General features: G+C 48.7%; 1 protein-coding gene across 7 annotated transcripts in view; it reads left to right on the top strand.

Annotated features, from left to right (window-relative positions):
• LOC149357019 (glycerophosphocholine phosphodiesterase GPCPD1-like) overlaps positions 1-18,564 on the top strand; it is a 32,743-nt gene that overhangs the window by 6,688 nt on the left and 7,491 nt on the right. For 5 of the 7 annotated variants that reach the window (XM_089584418.1, XM_089584412.1, XM_089584413.1 and 2 more), the window contains 6 exons: positions 3,308-3,400; positions 5,162-5,395; positions 8,942-9,023; positions 11,739-11,965; positions 12,220-12,355; positions 15,434-15,594. In XM_089584418.1, coding sequence (XP_089440544.1) covers positions 3,317-3,400; positions 5,162-5,395; positions 8,942-9,023; positions 11,739-11,965; positions 12,220-12,355; positions 15,434-15,591 — 921 coding nt within the window. In that variant the 5' untranslated portion in view covers positions 3,308-3,316 and the 3' untranslated portion in view covers positions 15,592-15,594. Of the gene's footprint in view, positions 1-3,290; positions 3,401-5,161; positions 5,396-8,941; positions 9,073-11,738; positions 11,966-12,219; positions 12,356-15,433; positions 15,595-18,564 lie in introns of all 7 variants that reach the window. The other 2 variants (XM_089584419.1, XM_089584417.1) reach the window with 2 other exon arrangements.

The following is an 18,564-nucleotide window of genomic DNA, read 5'->3' on the forward strand; positions in this document are numbered from 1 at the left end:
TTATCTTTCATGTTGTGACTGACTATTTCCACCAGCTTGCAGGGATTTGCAAGTGGTCCATTCCTTGTTAATGCCATTTAGTTGAGCAAGGCTTACACAACTGTTCGGCTTGCACTTATTTGTAGTGTTTTTGAGAGGTGATTTTGTCTCGTCGCTTGGTTGGTTTAGGGTGCTGTGTGTATCTGCGTGCATGTGTAGGGTGGCCTGCTCATTTATTTTGCAGAAAGCACTCGCTAGTAATACCTTTTTAAAATTTTTGTTAAATTTTAGGTGCACATCTTATTGCCTGTGTGAAACAAGTGAAAGTTAATGATGCCAGCAGTTGCTAATTAACTAGTTCTATTAAGGGTGAGCCTCTCTCAGAAAAGATTGAGTACTGTTTAACAAGACTTTAAATTCAGGCTTCATATTTTGCATTGTGTCAGCACTTATACCTGCTATTCCCACCTCTTTCATCTGCTTGAAAGTGCACTTGAGAACACCACAAAGGCACACTCAGTGCAAAGGTGCACTGAAAACTGTATTCAACACCGGGTAGGCAGAAGAGGTTATTGTCCCAGGGCTTCGATCCCGGTCACCGCGGCCGTATTTCAATGGAGTTGAAGTACAAAAACGCCCATGTGCAATGTGATTTTTGGCACACAATAAAGAACCCCAGGTGGTTCAAATTAATTCGGAGCCCTCCACTACAACATCCCTCATAGCCCATGTGTTGCTTTGGGACATTAAACCGTGTAATTTTTACCTTGCGTTCTTGTCCCAAGTTTTCACTATCTTTACGCCCAAACCCTGCAACAGCCAACAGCCTCTGAAAGAGGGCTTGCAGTTTGTAATAAGTTATAGTTGAGATACAGTACAACCTCGTTAATTCGAAGTCATCGGGACCGCGAGAAATCTTTGAATTAAGCGGGTTTTCGAATTAACCGAACACACCAAGAAATTAGACTTAGGCAAAAAAATTCGTTGCAGGAACGTGTTGCCTTTATTCGGCATATTTTGAATTACTACTGAAAGTAATCAGAGATGCTGGTTTGACGCGTCCGGTAGTTTGCGGCTCCTAAGGTCATGCTCTCGAGTTGGTCAAATAGACGAAACATCTCTGAACTTCCACCGCGGCACTCAACAAAACTGCGGATAACGTTCAGCGATCCGATAACTTCACCAAGAGCAGGTGCTCGGGGAGGCTCGTCGGTGTCGTCGTCGCTATCGTCGCTGTCATCGCGCATGTTCGTACCAGCAGTGATCTCACTCTCCAAGTCAGAGTAGCCAGTCTGCTCTTCGCTCTCAAAGTTGATATACTCGGCGAAGCCGACTGCGTTGGACTCATCCTCTGCGCAGAGCGCATTGATGCGGTCGCAATACTCTGCTCCTTCTTCGTCAAGAGTAGTAGTACATGTGTGGTCTGCCTCGGCATCAACATTGCTTTCACTGGAAAAACCAGCGTGTTCAAAACACCGCCTGAGCAATGTGGGCTCCACTTGTTTCCAAGCGTACACCATGAAGCATATGGCTCCGAGGAGGTCGATGGAGTACTCCTTGCCATTGTCGTAGCAAAGGAGCATGCGCTTGAGCAGGTGGTACCGATAAATCTTCCTAGTGTGGTGAATGACGCCTTGGTCCATCGGCTGTGAGATCGCAGTGGTGTTCGGAGGTAAAAATACCGTCCTGATGGCCTGGAGATGTGGGATGTCGCCATGTGCCGGGCAGTTGTCGACGACAAATAGGACATTCCTGCCCGTGGCCGCGAACTTGCTGTCAAGTTGCCGCACGTACTCTTCAAATATTGCACCTGTCATCCAGGCTTTCTTATTGTGCCTGTAGACGAGTTCATCCTTTGGCGGCAGCCGCGCATTTTTGAAGCAGCGAGGCTTCCCCGTCTTCCCGACGACCAGTAGCACCAGCTTGTGTTTAACGCACATGTTTGCGCCGAACAGCACAGTAATCCTGTCCTTGGCCTGTTTTCTACCCTTGATGGCGGTGTTCTTCACTGAGAATGTTTTTGTTGGCAGCATCTTATAAAAAAGTGCAGCCTCGTCAAGGTTGTAAACGACGTCTGCACCGTACTCGCTAAACAGCGGCGCCAATGTGTGGTTTCTCCAATCCTCGACAACGCTCTCGTTAGTGCTGCCGCTCTCACCACAGACGGTCAGAAAAGTTAAATTATTGCGCTCTTTAAAACGGCAAAACCATCCATTACTGCACTTAAATTCCTCGTGCCCAAGTTGTAGAGCTAGGTCGTTGGCCTTCTCCCGCAGTAGCGTTCCATTGACGGGAAGGTGGGCAGCATTTGCTTTCTGCAGCCAGCGAAGCAGAGCAGCTTCCACATCTTGATACGTGGGAGCCCGCACTCGTGACCGCTTCGAAGAATATGTCTTGCCGTAAGCCTCTAGTATTTTTGACTCGTTGCTCAATATTGTGGACAACGTCGAGAGGGGCACGCCATGCCTTTTGCCCAACTCGGTGTTCGAACAAGCGCTCTTGCCTGCTTCCTGGATCAAGCAGAACTTCTGCTGCAGTGTTAAAGTCTTGTACTCTGGCATTTCTTCAGTGCTACGGTCACAAAGCTAGCACTTCTGCACAGTCCCGCCCAAAAAAACGGCACAGTAGCCGACCCCTAACCACAGCGCACAACACAAAGAAATGGCGCAGGCGAGACCTGCGCGGCGGTGGTGGCGGCGTACTTGCAGCGTCGGAGGCACGGGGGAAGAGTGGGCGAAGCACACCAAGGGATGGAATGGGGGCGAGGTCACGTGATAAAAACCGGTATGCCCGCCGTGTTGCAGTGAAGCACGTCTTCTCCTCTGCAGGCGCGTGTTTCGGCGGTGCGCGAGGCGCACTGTGGACCGATTTTTGTGCAGAGAGTGCTCCGGCTGGGGCGCTTCGCCTATAGATCATCACCATTACTATGTGGCTTTGCCTCGCGGCTCCATAGGGCCGTCGTTTCGCCGGGTTTGCAGCAAAACATGGATCAGGCATTGCCGCATAGCAGTCCAAATTTTCGAATTAACCGGGCTGGCGCAGGCCGCCTGTTCGAATTATCCGGCCAAATTTACATTGGAAAATACGGGACCGCAGAAAACCTTCGAATTATCTGGGATTTCGAATTACCCGAGTTCGAATTATCGAGGTTGTACTGTAGTTACCACTGGCCGCATTTATGGGCAGTGCCAAAAGACAAAAAAGATGAAGACTGGCTTGAGGCTTGAAGATTCATCACAGTGTTGTTAAGTATATTCTCATGAACTGCTTCATTGAGTTGTCCTTATCACAAAGTAAGTGAATGAGTGCAGCCTTCCCCCCCATCCAGGGGGCAGACATGGTGGAACTGGATGTGCAGCTCTCCAGGGACAAGGTGCCCGTCATTTACCACGACTACCACATCTGCATCTGCATGAAGAAGGTGCGCGTCATCTGCCCCCACGTAACAGCGCAGGGCTGTTTTGCTAGGGGCTGCGAGCACTGCCACGTTTTCGTGGTGGGAAAGTGTCGAGCACCAACCAGTCCTGTTAAGATAAGACATTGCGGCCCCCCCTGCGGGGGCCCCCGCAGTGGGGCTGAAACGTCTTTTGTTTTAGCAAGATTGGCTGACACTTGACACTTTCCCGCCGGTGACATTCCCAACCAGACAGGTTTCCGTTAAGCCCCGGGTTTCATTGTACGTTTTCTAAACTGAAGTGTGTATGAAAAGTATAGCCTTACTCCATCTCCCAGGTCGTTTGCAGCACTGTGAAGGTTGCGGTGATGTGAGCCAGTCGGAATGGTGTGCACTGCAAAACTTGTTTCTCCGCACCCCTCAGCCATGACTGGTGGCTCCATCCCTGGGAAGGAAGGAGCAGCAGTGTCCAGCTGCTGTGCGCAGGAGACTCGGCTGACTCAGTGGACGCTGTGTTTACAAATGGACACGCACCACTTTGCAGCAGGCCTCTGCAGGGCTGTGGTCGTGCACACCACCTCAGCTAAATTAACCCCAGTGAATGAAACGCTCGTTGTACTTTCAGAACAGCATCCTGAACTAGTCTTCAATTACTGCAGTAATTGCATAAAAAAAATAGTCTCAGCACTGCTCAAATATTTGAGGAACTGTTTGTTGTCTCCCTTGGCCCTGATTGGACGCGTGAGCTCGACCTTTCACAGTGCTGCAAAACACTAGTGAGATGAAGTGTAGTGCCGTGTCTGCAAATAGTCTTAGGAGCAACAGTGCAAAAGATGGGATCTTTTCATCCTCGTCTTTCGGGGCAAATTGAGAACTGAAATTTCACGAATTGAGAACTAAAGATTCCATGAGATTCCGAGATTCAAAACGAAAATATGAATGTAGTGTGAATTCTTTCTCTCTCTTTTTTTTGAGACCTTTTCAATGTAGATTAAGTGACTCTCACCACAGGCTTGAATGCTGCTAGGAGAAGCCAGCTTTTTAATGACCTTGGGGCGAAGCACCTGGCGAGGAAGTGCGAAGCAGAAGGGGGAGCAAGTTGTCGAGAAAGAGAAGGCCCCGAAAGAGTTGAGTAGAGGAGGCAGAAAAGGGCAAACGGCCACAGGACTGGGCCACTCGAAACACCAGGCAGTGGCGCCGGGGCGGCTGCTGCTGCAGGGGAGGGTGCGTGAATGAAAGCATCAGAGGCATTGCCTCTTGAATAATGCCGCCATATCTGCTCTTCCATGGTTTAATGAGCCATTGCGTTTATCTGGGGTGGGGGTCTCGACTATGGTTCGCCTGAACAGTTTGAGGTTGCGTTGTAATCGTAATAATATTTCGTAAACTTTTCCCAAGTTCTCAAACTCTCCCCTCACATTGTTTTGCATGGCCGATTGGATAAGAATTTGTTTTCCATAATGGTGCCGTTTCTGCTGATGTCCATAGCAACATTGTATCTGCGATGACATAAAAAAAAGGCATGGTGGCTGCTAACGCTCCATTTCGCGAAAAATATGTAAGTTTGCAATGTTTTCTGGAATTGCAGAATCTCGGGAAACTAGAAGCCTTAATCAGTGTGCTGGATCTACTGGAAAGCAGTAATTTCAGAGCAGGCTGTCAGTAGCTCCAGAGTAGTGGACCGGTGAAAGCAGACTTTGCTGACTGGAAAAGTTGCCCACGTGCCTTCCCGGTGGGGTGGCTGAGCTGACCTGTGGGGGGGGGGGGGGGGGGGGGGTGCGTGTGCAGCGCAAGTCCCCCCTGCAGGAGGAAGAGAAGCTGCAGCTGGCGGTCAAGGACCTGACGGTGGCCCAGCTGCAGCGGCTGAAGCTGTCCCCCTCGGTGCACGAGAGCCACCCCTACGACTTCCACGAGGATGATGGGGAAGACAACCAGCCCTTCCCCACCCTGCAGCACGTGCTGGAGGCAGTGGACCCTGCGGTCGGCTTCAACGTCGAGATCAAGTGCCCCATGCAGTTCCGGGTGGGTAGCACTGCAGTCAGAAGAAGGGATCCCTGCTCAGGAGGTGCCCACCAGTTCAGTGCCACTAGCATGGACTGGAGCAGCTTGAGGTGCACTCTGTCACATGGCATTCCAATTGTCTCGCTTGTTTTTTAACAAAAGGGAAACAGTCCTGCTGGTCCTGTCTTAGTAAGTACCTATTATCAACCAGTTTTACATAGTGGTGCAATGTGAGCACATTTTCTTTCTTCTTACCTCTTTTTTTTCTCCCTGGTGGCGGAAAATGATATGCGCTGTTAAAATTGCGCTGTGTCTTACCAAAATGAGGGTGGGGTGAGGGGAGACTGTTGTCAAAAGTTTTAAGCTTGGGATGCTTTACCAGTGTAGCAAGTCAATACACACTCGTTGGTTTCCCAACCAATGCTGTCCACGAAGCGAGTTGTCCACAGCAGTGATTTGTGAATAACAACGAAACATTAATCCAGGAAAAGTACTTTGTGCTTAAGCTCTGAGATAAATACCGTATTTACCCAATTCCAACGCGCACCCAATTTACAGCACCAAAAAAAAAAAAAATTTTTTTCAAGCCCCGATTCTAACGCGCGCCCGATATTGGTAATAATAAAAAAAAACTACAAGCCCCGCTTCTAACGTGCATGTGACTTCCACGAATGAAAATAATTTGCAACCGTTTCTATATTTTAAGTAGAGATGCGGGTGAAAAAACCGCGATTTTTTTCGATAAAGTCGATTTTGTATTTTCTTGCGTTTTGTCTTTTATGTATAAAAAAATCAAAGCCGATAATCAATGGGAAGTTAGTAAAAAATACAATTAAAGCACTCGCGGTAACTCGCGAAAGTGCGAATTTGACCGAATTTCGGGAACGCGGCATTTCGCTCCACGGCATCGCCCGCTCTTGATTTTTCGCGGGGAAGTAGGCCTACCCACTTTCTACCAGAAGCCGCTTCGGCAGCGGCGCATTCTTGATAAAAATACGAAAAAAAAGAACGTTTCCTGCCCGAGTCAAGCGTCGCGACTGGCCCTTCAAATCACGTGGTACGATCGGAGCCCTTCCATTGGCTACGAGCATTCCACCGCACGGTCGGACGCAGACGCTCTTTCCTCGTTCTGCCGCCACCGAGACGTGAGCCAACGCTTCTGCCCGGGTTTTTCTCCTTTCTCCGCTATGGATGTGACTGAGAATTGAGGTTTTCGTTCACGCAAGTTCCTGACAAAGCATCAGTATAAAGGAAGACGCCCCAAGCGCAAGCGGAGAGCTCCGGTGACGGGAGGTTCGTCTGCTGCTAGGCGTAACTGCGGCAACGGCGATGCACCATTTGGATCCTTCAAGCTTCTTGCGGAGCATCCATGACTTCGTCTGTGCATCTGAGCGAAAGATAAAGATATTCGACGGCCAAAACAAGCGTAAAAACGAGCGCGGAAGCGCTGTTATCTGTGAGATCGGCATGATGCACGACCTCGTCAGCGGAGCGGCGCGCCCCGCCTGCGGACGATGTAATCTCTGTCAGAGAATCGGCCGCAAAACAGAAAGGACTCTCATCGTTTTTGGAACTTTATCGCCGAAATGACGTGTTTCCGAAAACCGTTGTTTCATCAACATATTCTTCGGGCCGCGTATCTCGATCGTGCAAAGGCAGTGATGAGGCGTTCGCCCGCGGCAGTGCACGGGATACCGTCGCCGTGAACGTGGTCCGTGGTCGCTGAGCACGCGACCAATGACAAGCGCCACACCGGTTGAAAACGGCTCCTGCGACGCAGAAAACGACGAGGAAACGTGCTTCCATGTGTGCCAGCAGTTCGTGAGCTCCCACCTCGTATAATGGCGATGACGATGGGCAGCTATGGGGCAGTTTCGGTTTGCACGCGAATCCAACGCGCATGCGATTTTGCGACGTATTTTCCCCGAAAAAAGGTGCGCGTTGGAATTGGGTAAATACGGTATGTCCCCTCTACGGCTGCGCCAGTTGAAATCCTCTCAAGATCTCGTAGAGGGGAATTGCTGTTGAAGATGATTGTTGTAGGATTCTTGACGTCTTTTAGATTCGAATTGCTCAATCACATTGCAAGAGGACACTTCTGGTGAGGTTAACTTTTTATAACAATTAAAAGCACAAAGGAAGATACAAGCAAGGAGTAAACATATTTACACTAGACTGGCTCGTACTCCTACGTCACGAAACCAGCCCTCGGTCCTGCCAAAGCAGCTGGTTTTAAAACCAATGTCCCCGCTTTGGAGGGAGAATAACCAATCAGGTACTGTACAAACATCCACCCAATAACTTATTGGGGAAAGGAAAATACAACCAATGAATGATTGGGGAAAGAAGGTAGCCCCTCGCGACACCGTACACATATGTACACTTTCTACTATCAGTGCTGCGAGCTTCGCGAACATTCACTTTCCCACTTTCCCAACGTCCGGTTGACCCAAGTTCCAGGAAAGCCATTTCAACTCATCTGTTTCTCATCGTCGCTCCTCATGCCTGCAGCTAGCGTGACAATATGTCAAAGCATGCCACTGCAGACATGGCACAAAAAGCCGCGCACTGTGACGCGGGTCAGCCTCGCTGTACACACGTGCACACAGGATGCCACCTAACGACTCCGTCCATGAGGGGACTTTGACGTCTCCCGTAATCCCCCGCCATTCGGCGCCTCCCTTCTCCCGTTGGGTTGACTGACCCCTTTCTGTGCGGTTGTGCGGAGGGCCCAAGAGAGAACGTAATGGGCATTCCAATAACGCGACCGGATGCGTCGAACAAAATACAGCACCGCGAACTTCACTCTCTGTTTCTGCACGTAACTGTGTGCAGTGGAATTTAAATTAGGCAAAATCTTGGCGACTTTACATGTGCATCATCCTATGCATTGTGTTCAAAACTTGGTGCAGTTTGAAACGCCGCGGAGGTTATGAGACACAGGACTGCATGTCTCCTACTATGGCTGTTCACATCTCACAGTCCACTGCTTGTAAATGTCTGCATCCAGATGGCCAACAGGTGCTGAACATGTCAAACTGCTGAGAAAGCTTTGTTCACAGGCATTCGTGTAATACGTCGAAGCATATGAAAAAGGCAGGTACGTTAAGCGGGCACACTGCACTGCAAGGCATGAAACCACAAAAAGCCGGGTGCCATTGCTGAAGCAGTTGAGCTTTTGCAAATCCTGTGGCTTGTGTGCTGACCTCAAAATACTACATGCAAGGAAATCTTGTTAGCAAAGCCGAGGTCTTGTTCGCATTACTATCCATATTTGCACTACGAAAGTACCTGGGCCTCAGTGGGCTGTGTGTAATTTCATTTTGTTATTGTCTGAATGAGTTTTCCCAGAAATGCTGTTCATAATTCGAGTCATCCAAGTTAACAGGGGCCACAGGTACAGGACATGACTGCATTTTGCTTTGCCGTAAGTCCATTGCAGCGTTGTGTGTTGTTGTGACATTCTCCATTAAGCAGCTGCTGCCGACACCACTCCTCGCTCAGCTACATGGAGTAGCAGTGTGAAGCAGTGCGCAATTCCAAGCCTTCTCTTGGTGGTCTGCACAGGATGGAACGTGGGAGATGGACCTCAACTTTGACCTCAACCAGTACTTGGACATAATCCTGCGGACCTTGCTGGACTACAGTGGTAAGCGTTACATCATCCTGTCCTGCTTCCACCCAGACATATGCACCATGTACGTTGTGGTCAACACTGGAGATGGGCTCTCTGAGCTTTTGTGCCAGCTTTTATGCTAGTGAATAGGGCAGTCTGGACTCTGAACTATGTTGTTCCATGCATTAAGGTTTGTGCCAAGGGGCACTTCAACTTTGTAAGACTTTTGTTGGGGCTGTTGTCTGTGGAGTGCATCTTTAGGAGGGGTGAGGGCGAGAGTTCATCTCACTTTCACGAAACGCTGGGGGTGCATAATGCACTTTGGACAAGAACCAAACCCTGTGGGCTCTAAATGTTTGCCAAAGTCTGTACAGGGGTTGAGACTTAGAGTGGTGTTCCTGCTTGGGCTGGACCTGGAATGCAATTACTATGATTGAAAGCATTGCTTTGCAGGGAGTTTGCTGTTTTGTCGCCTCCGGAGTGCGAGTCCACTGTTACTACAGGCTGTGCCGGGTAAATGTTGCTTACGGAAGTTGTTGTGAGTGGCCCTCCCTTGAAGCGGCCTGGCACGCCTACCTGTTGTAGTCTGCAGTCGTAGAGATCAGTATGCCAGACAATGAGGAAGCATTTTTGTGTAGGGTGCACCTGACAAATTGCCTCCTAGGGACACAAGTGAGCGTTTGTTCATGGCAGTGTAGGGTTCTGGATGCTGCTAGTTGTAGGCCCTGGGTAGGGCGTGTCTGTGCACACTCGTGCCTGACATGTCACGGTGCCTCGGGTGCTGCAAGTTTAGCAGAATTCATGATAGCTGTACAAGCTGTGTTTGCTTCTTTGCAATGATGCGAAAGTCATTAGTACAGTCGAGCCCTCTTTTAACGGCCCCACTTATAGCGAACACTCGCTTAGTACGAACAAAGACGTGATTGTCACAGTTTACATTATGGCTATGGCACCGAATCTCAGATGGAGCAAACGTCCGCAGACACAAAATTCGCTTACAGCAAACATGCAGGTGCCAGGAACTCTGGCATGCAGCGAGATACTCCATTGTGGTCCCACAGGAACATCGATAATGTTCTCACTTTGTGCACAAAAACCTTGAAAAGGGCCGGTTACACAAAATGAAAGTTCGCTGCTGGCACACAGCGTCACTACGGCCTCCAGGCACTCAGCTGTGCCTGTTCCAGGAAACAGTCGCATGGCAGGGGAGGAGCTAAACTCTCATGGATTATCAGTGGTGCTTTCGTCTTCTCCTTCAGACACGGTACTGCACGAATTTTTTTATGGCAGGTCGTAAAAAAGAGAGATCTTATCGTGCGTGAATGGAACTACGGAAAGAGAGGCCAGCTCAGTCTGCACTTGGAGGCATTCGTCAGTTGCCGCCTGTGTTGCATGCACTGCAGGCAGATTAACCATTGCAAGCTGAGAGAGCTCGACCGCCTACTTGGTCCAATCTGTGTGCTTATCTGCTCGGCCAACAGCAGATAGGCGGTTGGGCCTCCTCGCTGGCTTGAGCGCTTCTCTCGAGCCTCTCATTGAGGCCCTTCCTCTCTGCACTGTGTCTGTGCTAAGCTCACCAACTGCCTCTGCACTTTGTTTGCCTCAAACACTGGCTCAAGGTAGAGAAACCTAGAGAGTGCGAAACGTTTCCTGGGTGCAAAAACCGGCCACCGCCACTGCATTGGCACACAGCTTTGACGTGGTCTTCTATGAAGGGCTGACCCTTGCGGGCACAAATTTCGTGTCTGGCTGATATGTACGCTATAATTAAAAGTGGCCTTTCTTCGCGTGACGCACTATGCCTAAAAGCACGGCACTAATCAGACCCGTTCATTGCGATGTGTGAAAACATCCCAACCAGCATCAAAACTCTGCTAGGCGGATTGCTACTGGTGGATACCGCACAGACAGCTCGCCATGAAAGTCTGCCTCGCGGTTGTAACCTATGTTATGATCAGTCTACTTATACCAAACACCCGGATATAACAAACAATCGATGTGCGATGGTTGTGTTCGTTATAAGAGCGCTCAACTGTATGAATACATAGATCACGATGTGATATTCACCTATGGCTGCCAAGTAATTTATGACTGAATTTTTGCTCTTGTGGTTCTTTTGGTTTCGGTTTCAGCAGTCAATGAATGGCTGTGACAATATAGGTCGTGTGAAACAAAAAAATAATGTTCCTCTGTAATCACTGCTTTGTCACTTCAATTCACTAAAACGCTTAATTAAGCCAACCTACCTGAAAACCTGGAATGACAACAAATGAAGAAGTAGCGATTATGTTGCAGCTTTTGCATTGCTTCACATCACCTGATTGGAACATTGTTGATGCCGTAGCCATTGTTCGGCTGTTGAAACCGAAACAGTATGAGAGAAGAAATTCAGTTATAAATTCTTTAGTGGTCACTGGCAAATACCATGTGGGGATCCATGTAATACTAATGTCTTACAGATGACTGCGAAAAGGCAGCACTGAACAGAAATTTGATGTTTCGATACCCCTTCAAGAATTTCACAATATTGCTGATTTAGAGGTCGATTTTTTTAAATGAACGAACAACCCTCGTTACCTACAGCAGATAAATATTGAAGACAAATTTTGAGATCAGCAAAGTTGTGAAATTTTGTGTGTACTGATTGTATTGTGCGTTCTAAAAATTTATACATCTCGCTCCCATTGCCAACTCCATTGCACAAACTAACCACTTAGCTATGATATAAGCAAAGATTGTTCTGTGTAGCAGCTGAAAGAAGAAGGATGCACAACCATGGCAGCAAGTGCCACCATCCCCACTGTGGATCAGGCACCATGGCCACCCGTTGTGGGTGTAGGAGGGGGGTGCCTGTTACTCTCAGCAAGTCCACTCTCTTCTCTGCCTGGCCATTGTTGCCGGGGAAAGCAGACTCTCCTGACATCTCTGCTGCGAGCTCCTTCAGGCTTAGAGCACATGCGTCAGCACTGCAAGGGGTACGCTTGCGTAAACTTGCTTGTTAGTTCATGGTATTGTTAATGGCAAGACCATTTTTGGGGCCATGAAGACAGCCGTCTGTCGACCCTTTGTGTGGGTCTCCACCAGCCAGATTTGGAGATGGGTAATGAAATTTTGCCACAAAAAGTTTTCAAGGCAAGCAGTCACGTGATGTCTGTAGGAGTTTATTGCAGGACCTGAAAAACCTCGGAGAGTTGGCAAGGGTTAAGACTGTGGCCCATCCCCCGTGCAGGATCCGACTGAAGCAGAACAAGTACCCGCTGCTGTTCCTGACCCAGGGTCAGACGGAGAAGTACCCGCCATACCTGGACACACGCACCTCCACCATCCAGATGGCCACCTACTTTGCCCTGTGCACCCACATTCTGGTCAGTGCACCACCCATTGTTGGGCACAGCTGTGCGGAGACTGTGTGAGAGAGAACTGGAGTGCCAAAAAACGGGGGGTCTCGAAGGGATCTCGAGCTCACTGTTCGGGAGCATTTGTGCCAAAGGGAAAGTTCATGCATGGGTCACTTTTGTTTGCATTTACAAAATGCTGTGCATGTGAAATGTGGCGAGTCCCTTTCTTGATTTCACCTATTCGGAGCAGCTGTAATCCTCGTATTCATCCAATTCCTGTACAATGCTGTACTATCGGAGCCAAAAGTAACTGATACCCCCCCCTCACTGCAATTCTGAACTGCACCACACTGCGTGTGGGCGTCACCTGACTGTGTACTGCTGGTTTCGAGACCAGTGCATGGCGCACTGCACTGCTCTCAAAACCAGGAGTGCATTGTCGGGTGGTGCCTGTGTGCAGTGTGGTGTGGTTCAGAACTTGGACAGGGAGGGTATCAGTTAGTTTTGTGCCTGATAACACATCTTTTACATGTACTGTACTGTACATCCTGTATATTACTGAGATGCATGATACAGCAGACCCACATTTTGGAACTTGCATACAGTCAACAACTCAGAATTTGGGCCGCTTAATTTTTGGACGTGCTTCGTTATTCGCACTTTTTTTGCAGCACCGTGACATGGCCCATCGAACCAATGTAGAGGAGCGCCTGAAATTTTGGATGCACCACAACTGACTGCCCAGTTTTTCGCACTTCGTACTTGCCACCAATGCCCAAGCTGCCACACAATATGTATAGTAGAACCTCGTTAATTCAAATTGCATGGTAGCTCGGAAACTTGATCAGACAAAATGAAATCCAAGATGAAAGGGAGCCTCTTAAATGGTGGGGCCAATATTCTCCGCGAGTCAGCACATTGCACCCCTGTGGCTTCGAATTCGTACCGTTTTGGGACTATGTCTGCAGTGTGACTTTGAACAGTAGTTGCTGTTCGTGGAATTCATCTATGCGAAGCCTTTGATCCTGTCTACGGGAAGCGGTAACAGTGAAGCGCGTGGGTGGCGTACAGCTTTCCGGAGACGGCAAGCATGGAAGAAAATGGTGTTGCATTTCAAAGTAAGGTGAGCGTATCCACAGCAGAATGCACCGCAACCCTGTATTTTTTATCGTCAAGCCATCAAAAATCTGGCATTTTGATGGCAGGAAAGACACCTCTCATTATACGCAAATCTCATCAGAGTGTGTATTGTCAGTTGCAGTGCCGATTTTGGCTTTAGTTGTTACGCCTAATTACGAAGGCCAACGCCGACGAAGCACTTGCTTCGATCGTTTTTTGGTTCTTATTGTTTCACCGTTTTTGCCTTCTCGTCGTTCCGAGCCATTCTTACTGCGGGCGCAAGTGCAGCTCCTGCAGCGCTTTCATGTCTATACTTCGTCTTGACCCGTGCGTTCATTGGTGAAAAGGCAGAGGCAATGCGACCATTGTATGCAGAGATTCTGAAAGCAGCCGCCACCCGTCGTCTGTGTACGTGACACACGGCGAGATTTGATCATGAGGAGCTTCAGAATGTGCACATAACTACTGACCCTTCCTCAGGCATATTGGAAATAAGTTAGTGATTTTTTTGGTGAAATTTGATTTTTCGGACAATTTCGCGTTCCTTAGAGAGCCCGAAAAATCTGTCGTTGACTGTATTTTGAAATATTGACTGAGTTGAAAGTTTTAATGCCATGTAGGGAAAATCCCAGTAGCTCCCAGTGGTCTGCAGACCCTCAGACCCATGCAGACATGCAGACCCTCGAAAACTGTTGACTCTTATTCTTGATAATTCCTTCCGTAAGGGGCTGAAAATTTGTTTGTTTTCTGCAGAGTTTGGTAAATGGGGGCCTTTTTTAAATACTCTCGATTTTGGCAGGTTCTGAGCATCAGTTTGTATAAACTGGCTGTTCAGATTTAGGTAATCTTCATTCGATGAGCCCACTGTGCAGTGATAGATTTCAGAACACAGTCGAACCTCGTCATAACGAAATGGTTTATCAGGAAATATTGGATACAATGAAGGAATGATGATTCACTTTGGAAGCTTGTTCAACACGGCCTATAATGAAGCTACGGCTATAACGAAGTAATCGCCGGGGCCCTTCGACCTCGTTATAACTAGGTTCAAGTGGACAACCATATCTGAGTGGCAAACTCCGGAAACATTGCCTGTTGCATTTTCTGATGAGATGCACTACATTTAGAGATAGGTATTTGTAACACAACACTGTTTTGATGGAGAACAAACTCGAAGTTAATGATATTGTTGTCAAAATCAGGCAGCGAAATGGGCACGGGCAGGGCATGTAATGCGAACGGAAGATAACTGGCCGTCACTTGGAGTAACGGAGTGTATTTCGAGGGAAGGCAAACGTGGCAGGCTGTGGCAGAGAGTGAGATGAACGGATGAGATTGTGAAGTTTGTGGGGATAGAGTGACTGCAGGTGGTGCTGGGCAGGGTTAATTGAAGAGGCAGGACCCTTCCATTGGAGGCTAGACAGGTTCCCTGAGAACCAGGCAGTATAAAAGCAAGTACTATACGTGAACAGAGAGATGATATCTGTATAGCCTGTAGGAGCAGTGTAGAAAACATTCGACATGTTTTGGTAGAGTGTAAAGCTACACAACTGGGTATCAGAGAGGATATAGTGAGCCTTCCGGCAGATTTGCGTTTTAGGGACGGTGAAAGCAAAATTAAGTTATCAGCTGTAGAGACGAGCAAGAGAAGACTGGCATATTGGTGGTGCCAAAGAAAAATGCAGAGATTACGGAAAAAGTCGCAGAAATCAAAGTAATTTAGCTTAGGATATGACAAATGGCATTGAATGAAGAAAAAAAAAACTGAACATGATTCAGAGTGCGAAAAAGGGAGGGGAACAAGTAGAAAACAAATAAAGGACCACTTCAGTTTGGTACACAAGGTGGCACTTCGCCACCGCCCCAATATGAGGGGGAAGGCAATAGTTATCTCTTTGGAGGCAGAGAGGCCTTTGTCCTGGCCTGGGCGTAGTTGGGCCCCTGACGACTGTTCTCATTCCGGGGTGCTGTGGCTGCTTGCTGCAGGGCATCAACGTGCACACGGAGGAGCTGCTGCGCGAGCCGAGTCTCATCACTTTTGTGAAGGAGCACAGGCTGATCCTCTTCTGCTGGGGCGAAGACAACAACCATGCCGAGACCATCACCAGCCTCAAGCGCAAGGGCGTGGACGGAGTCATCTATGACAAGTGAGTGCTTCGGGGCTGCTCCAGCAGTGGCCTTCATGTTGCACCTGCTCTCAGCTCTTCTTGCAACACCAGTTATGACAACAGTTGGGCATGCCAGCTCCTGAATTTGGACTGGATAAAGCCACTCTATGGTCACTGATTCTTTTTTAAGTACCGCCTATCCTTGAGGCCCACTGCTGCCTTTTTTTCCGCTTTCACATATTGCTCTGCCTGTTCTTATTTCCGTTTCTGCGAGTAGTAGTCGTCCATTTTGTATCCCCTCCTATCCGCGCCTCAGGAACTTTCAAGCAGACCTTTTATTGTAGTGTTGCTACTGTTTCTCGGCCTGTAGCAGCCTGTCTGCCTTGTTTTGTGCACAGTAAGCAATAAATGAAACCCGCAGCTTTGTAGCGCAGCCGCAGATAGACGCCCGAAGAATTCAAAATGGCAGCACTTCCGTTCAAGACCGTAAGCCTGAAAGCTGTGTGTAATTTTTTTGGATTATAGGGGTTTTCAACAACCTGGGATTATTTAACGCGAACTGACAGCGCACAGTGCACTGGCCTCTAGAATTTCTCCTCCATCGAAATTTGACCGCCGCAGCCTGGATCGAACCGGCGTCTTTCTGGTCAGCAGCCGAGCTCCACAACCAGTAAGCCACCGTGGCACTTGACAGCTATGTGAGGAGGAAATGCTGTTGGGGAGTGGTAGTGGGTAGGTAGGTAGGTGGGTGGGTGGATGGGTGGGTGGGTGGATGGATTGGATGGGTGGGTGGATGGGTGGGTGGATGGATGGATGGATGGGTGGATGGGTGGGTGGGTGGATGGATGGGAGCGCCCCCTTTGAAACGGGGTGGTGGCAATTGCCACCATGCTCAGCTTTTCTTCTTTATTTTTTTGTTTACTGTGTTGGCAATTCTCATTGAGAATCACCACCATCTTTACCTACGGTTTCCTACAATTCTAACCTTCAATAGGAGGCATGCTGCAACAGTGCCCCTAGTGGCAATTAGAGGAACCAACTCTCATGGAGCTACCGCTGTCGAATCGAGGGAAGAAGTGTGAGAGGAAAATGGAGAGAAGGCATGGAGCAATAACCCCCTGCCCCCACGGAGCGCAAAATCAGGAATGCACAATGAAAGGGTTGCTATTGAACGCGAATTTGAAAAGAAGCTTAGAATAATAATCCTGATGCAAAATTGCCGCTTCACATTGTATGATCGCCTGTCAAATTTTTTTATGACACAGCTCGGGCCCTTTGTAACATAACCAACCGTAGTGTGGGACTGCATGCATCCAACATGCTGTTTTTGAGCGCAAGTTTATTTCCCATCCGGATCACAGCAGTGGTGTACCACTTAAAATGCAGTTGCCCACAACACGAGACCATGGTGCTGGTGGAGTTCAAGGAGGGCTCACCAGAGCACACTGTCCAAGTGCTCTTGAATTGGGGGCATAAAAGGGAGGGAAGTGCAGCGTATTCCTTGGATGTTTCACGCAAAGTGAAGGCAGCCTCTCTCCGGTTGTCACGTGAACACTAGCGCCAGAAGCAGTGCTAAAATGTCAATTCGCAGATTGCGCGTGAGCAACTTAAATTTTCTGCAAACGCAGTTTCACTGACATTCTTTGCACTGGCTGTCAGGTGTGTATCCACCAGGGCCCGTCTTCGGGATTCTTATCGGCCATTTTTCCAGAACTTTGCCCTCACAGGGTGGCTGGAGAGAAGCACGTTGCATCTTGCTTGCATCTTGCTTGTACTTGCTAGGGTCTGAAGGGCTTCTTAATTGCACTGGCTGCCGCGATCTGCTCCGGCGGCCACGGCACGCGCCGTTGCCTCCGCGATCTGCTTCGGCACCGCGCCGTTCGCGGAAGCCATGCGCGCGCACAGGAGCTTCCAAGTGCCGTCAATGGATGGCGCCCGAGGCCGTGATCATCATCATCACCATCAACTTTTTTCTCTGCCGCGATTTGCCGCTATTCACATCTGCATCGGTATCGCTAGCTCCAGCCTTTTGTGGCGTGTTAGCGCGTTCGCCATAGTAGTTGTGATTGTGGCTTTCGCATGCTGCCGCCGAGCTTCGCAGTTTTAGCGCGATGGGCAAGCACCTTAGGCTACATGGCTGGGAGTTAGCTCTCGAACACTGTAAGCGTGCGGCAGGCAGGAAATTCGACGTGGCCGAGAAGTGTGTCCGATGATCACGCAACCAAAAGAGAAACACAAGCTGCAAAAAGTGCGCTTTCCAAGGCAAGCCGTGCGAGTTTCCCGAACTGGAAGAAAAGCTGCTCCTCTGTGTGATGGAATTTCGAAACAACGGCTGCGCGTTGACAGTGAACATGCTGCGCAGCTTCTTTTGGGATAAGCGTGCACCAGAGCACAGCACCACCTCAAGAGTCGAAATACTCCGCGAGTGACAATTGAACATAGAATAAATGTCGCTCATTCCGTGGTTGGTGTGTTTTTACTCAAAAAAAAAAAAAATTTTTTTTCGCACATCGCGTGTGTGGGCCGCACCCCAAAAATTGGCCCTTGAATCTGGGAAAAAAAAAGTGCAGCCCTTATACGCGTTTATATAGTATGTCGCGTGGCGAAATATAGTTATGAGGAGCTTTAGAGTGTGTGCAATACAAGTGGCCTGCATTCTCCGGCATACTGGTAATAAGTTCGTGATTTTTTTGGTGAAATTTGATTTTCCGGACTGCCCGATTTTTCGGTCGTTTTCACGGTTCCTAGAGAGTCCGAAAAATCGGTCGTCGACTGTAGACACAATATCCTTATTACATTGCCTGATTGACGAAGTTTGGCTCCATGATCAAATTTTGTCAAGAGGAGATTGGAACGCAGCGGCATCATTATTGTTAGAAATTACTTGATATGAAATACAGTCTCAGCAGGTTACATTGCCTGAGTGACGAAGTTTGGCTCCATGATCAAATTTTGTCAAGAGGAGATTGGAACGCAGCGGCATCATTATTGTTAGAAATTACTTGATAT

The sequence above is a fragment of the Amblyomma mixtum genome, chromosome 3, assembly GCF_055824585.1.
Source record: "Amblyomma mixtum isolate Tamu chromosome 3, ASM5582458v1, whole genome shotgun sequence".
Lineage (NCBI taxonomy): Eukaryota > Metazoa > Arthropoda > Arachnida > Ixodida > Ixodidae > Amblyomma > Amblyomma mixtum.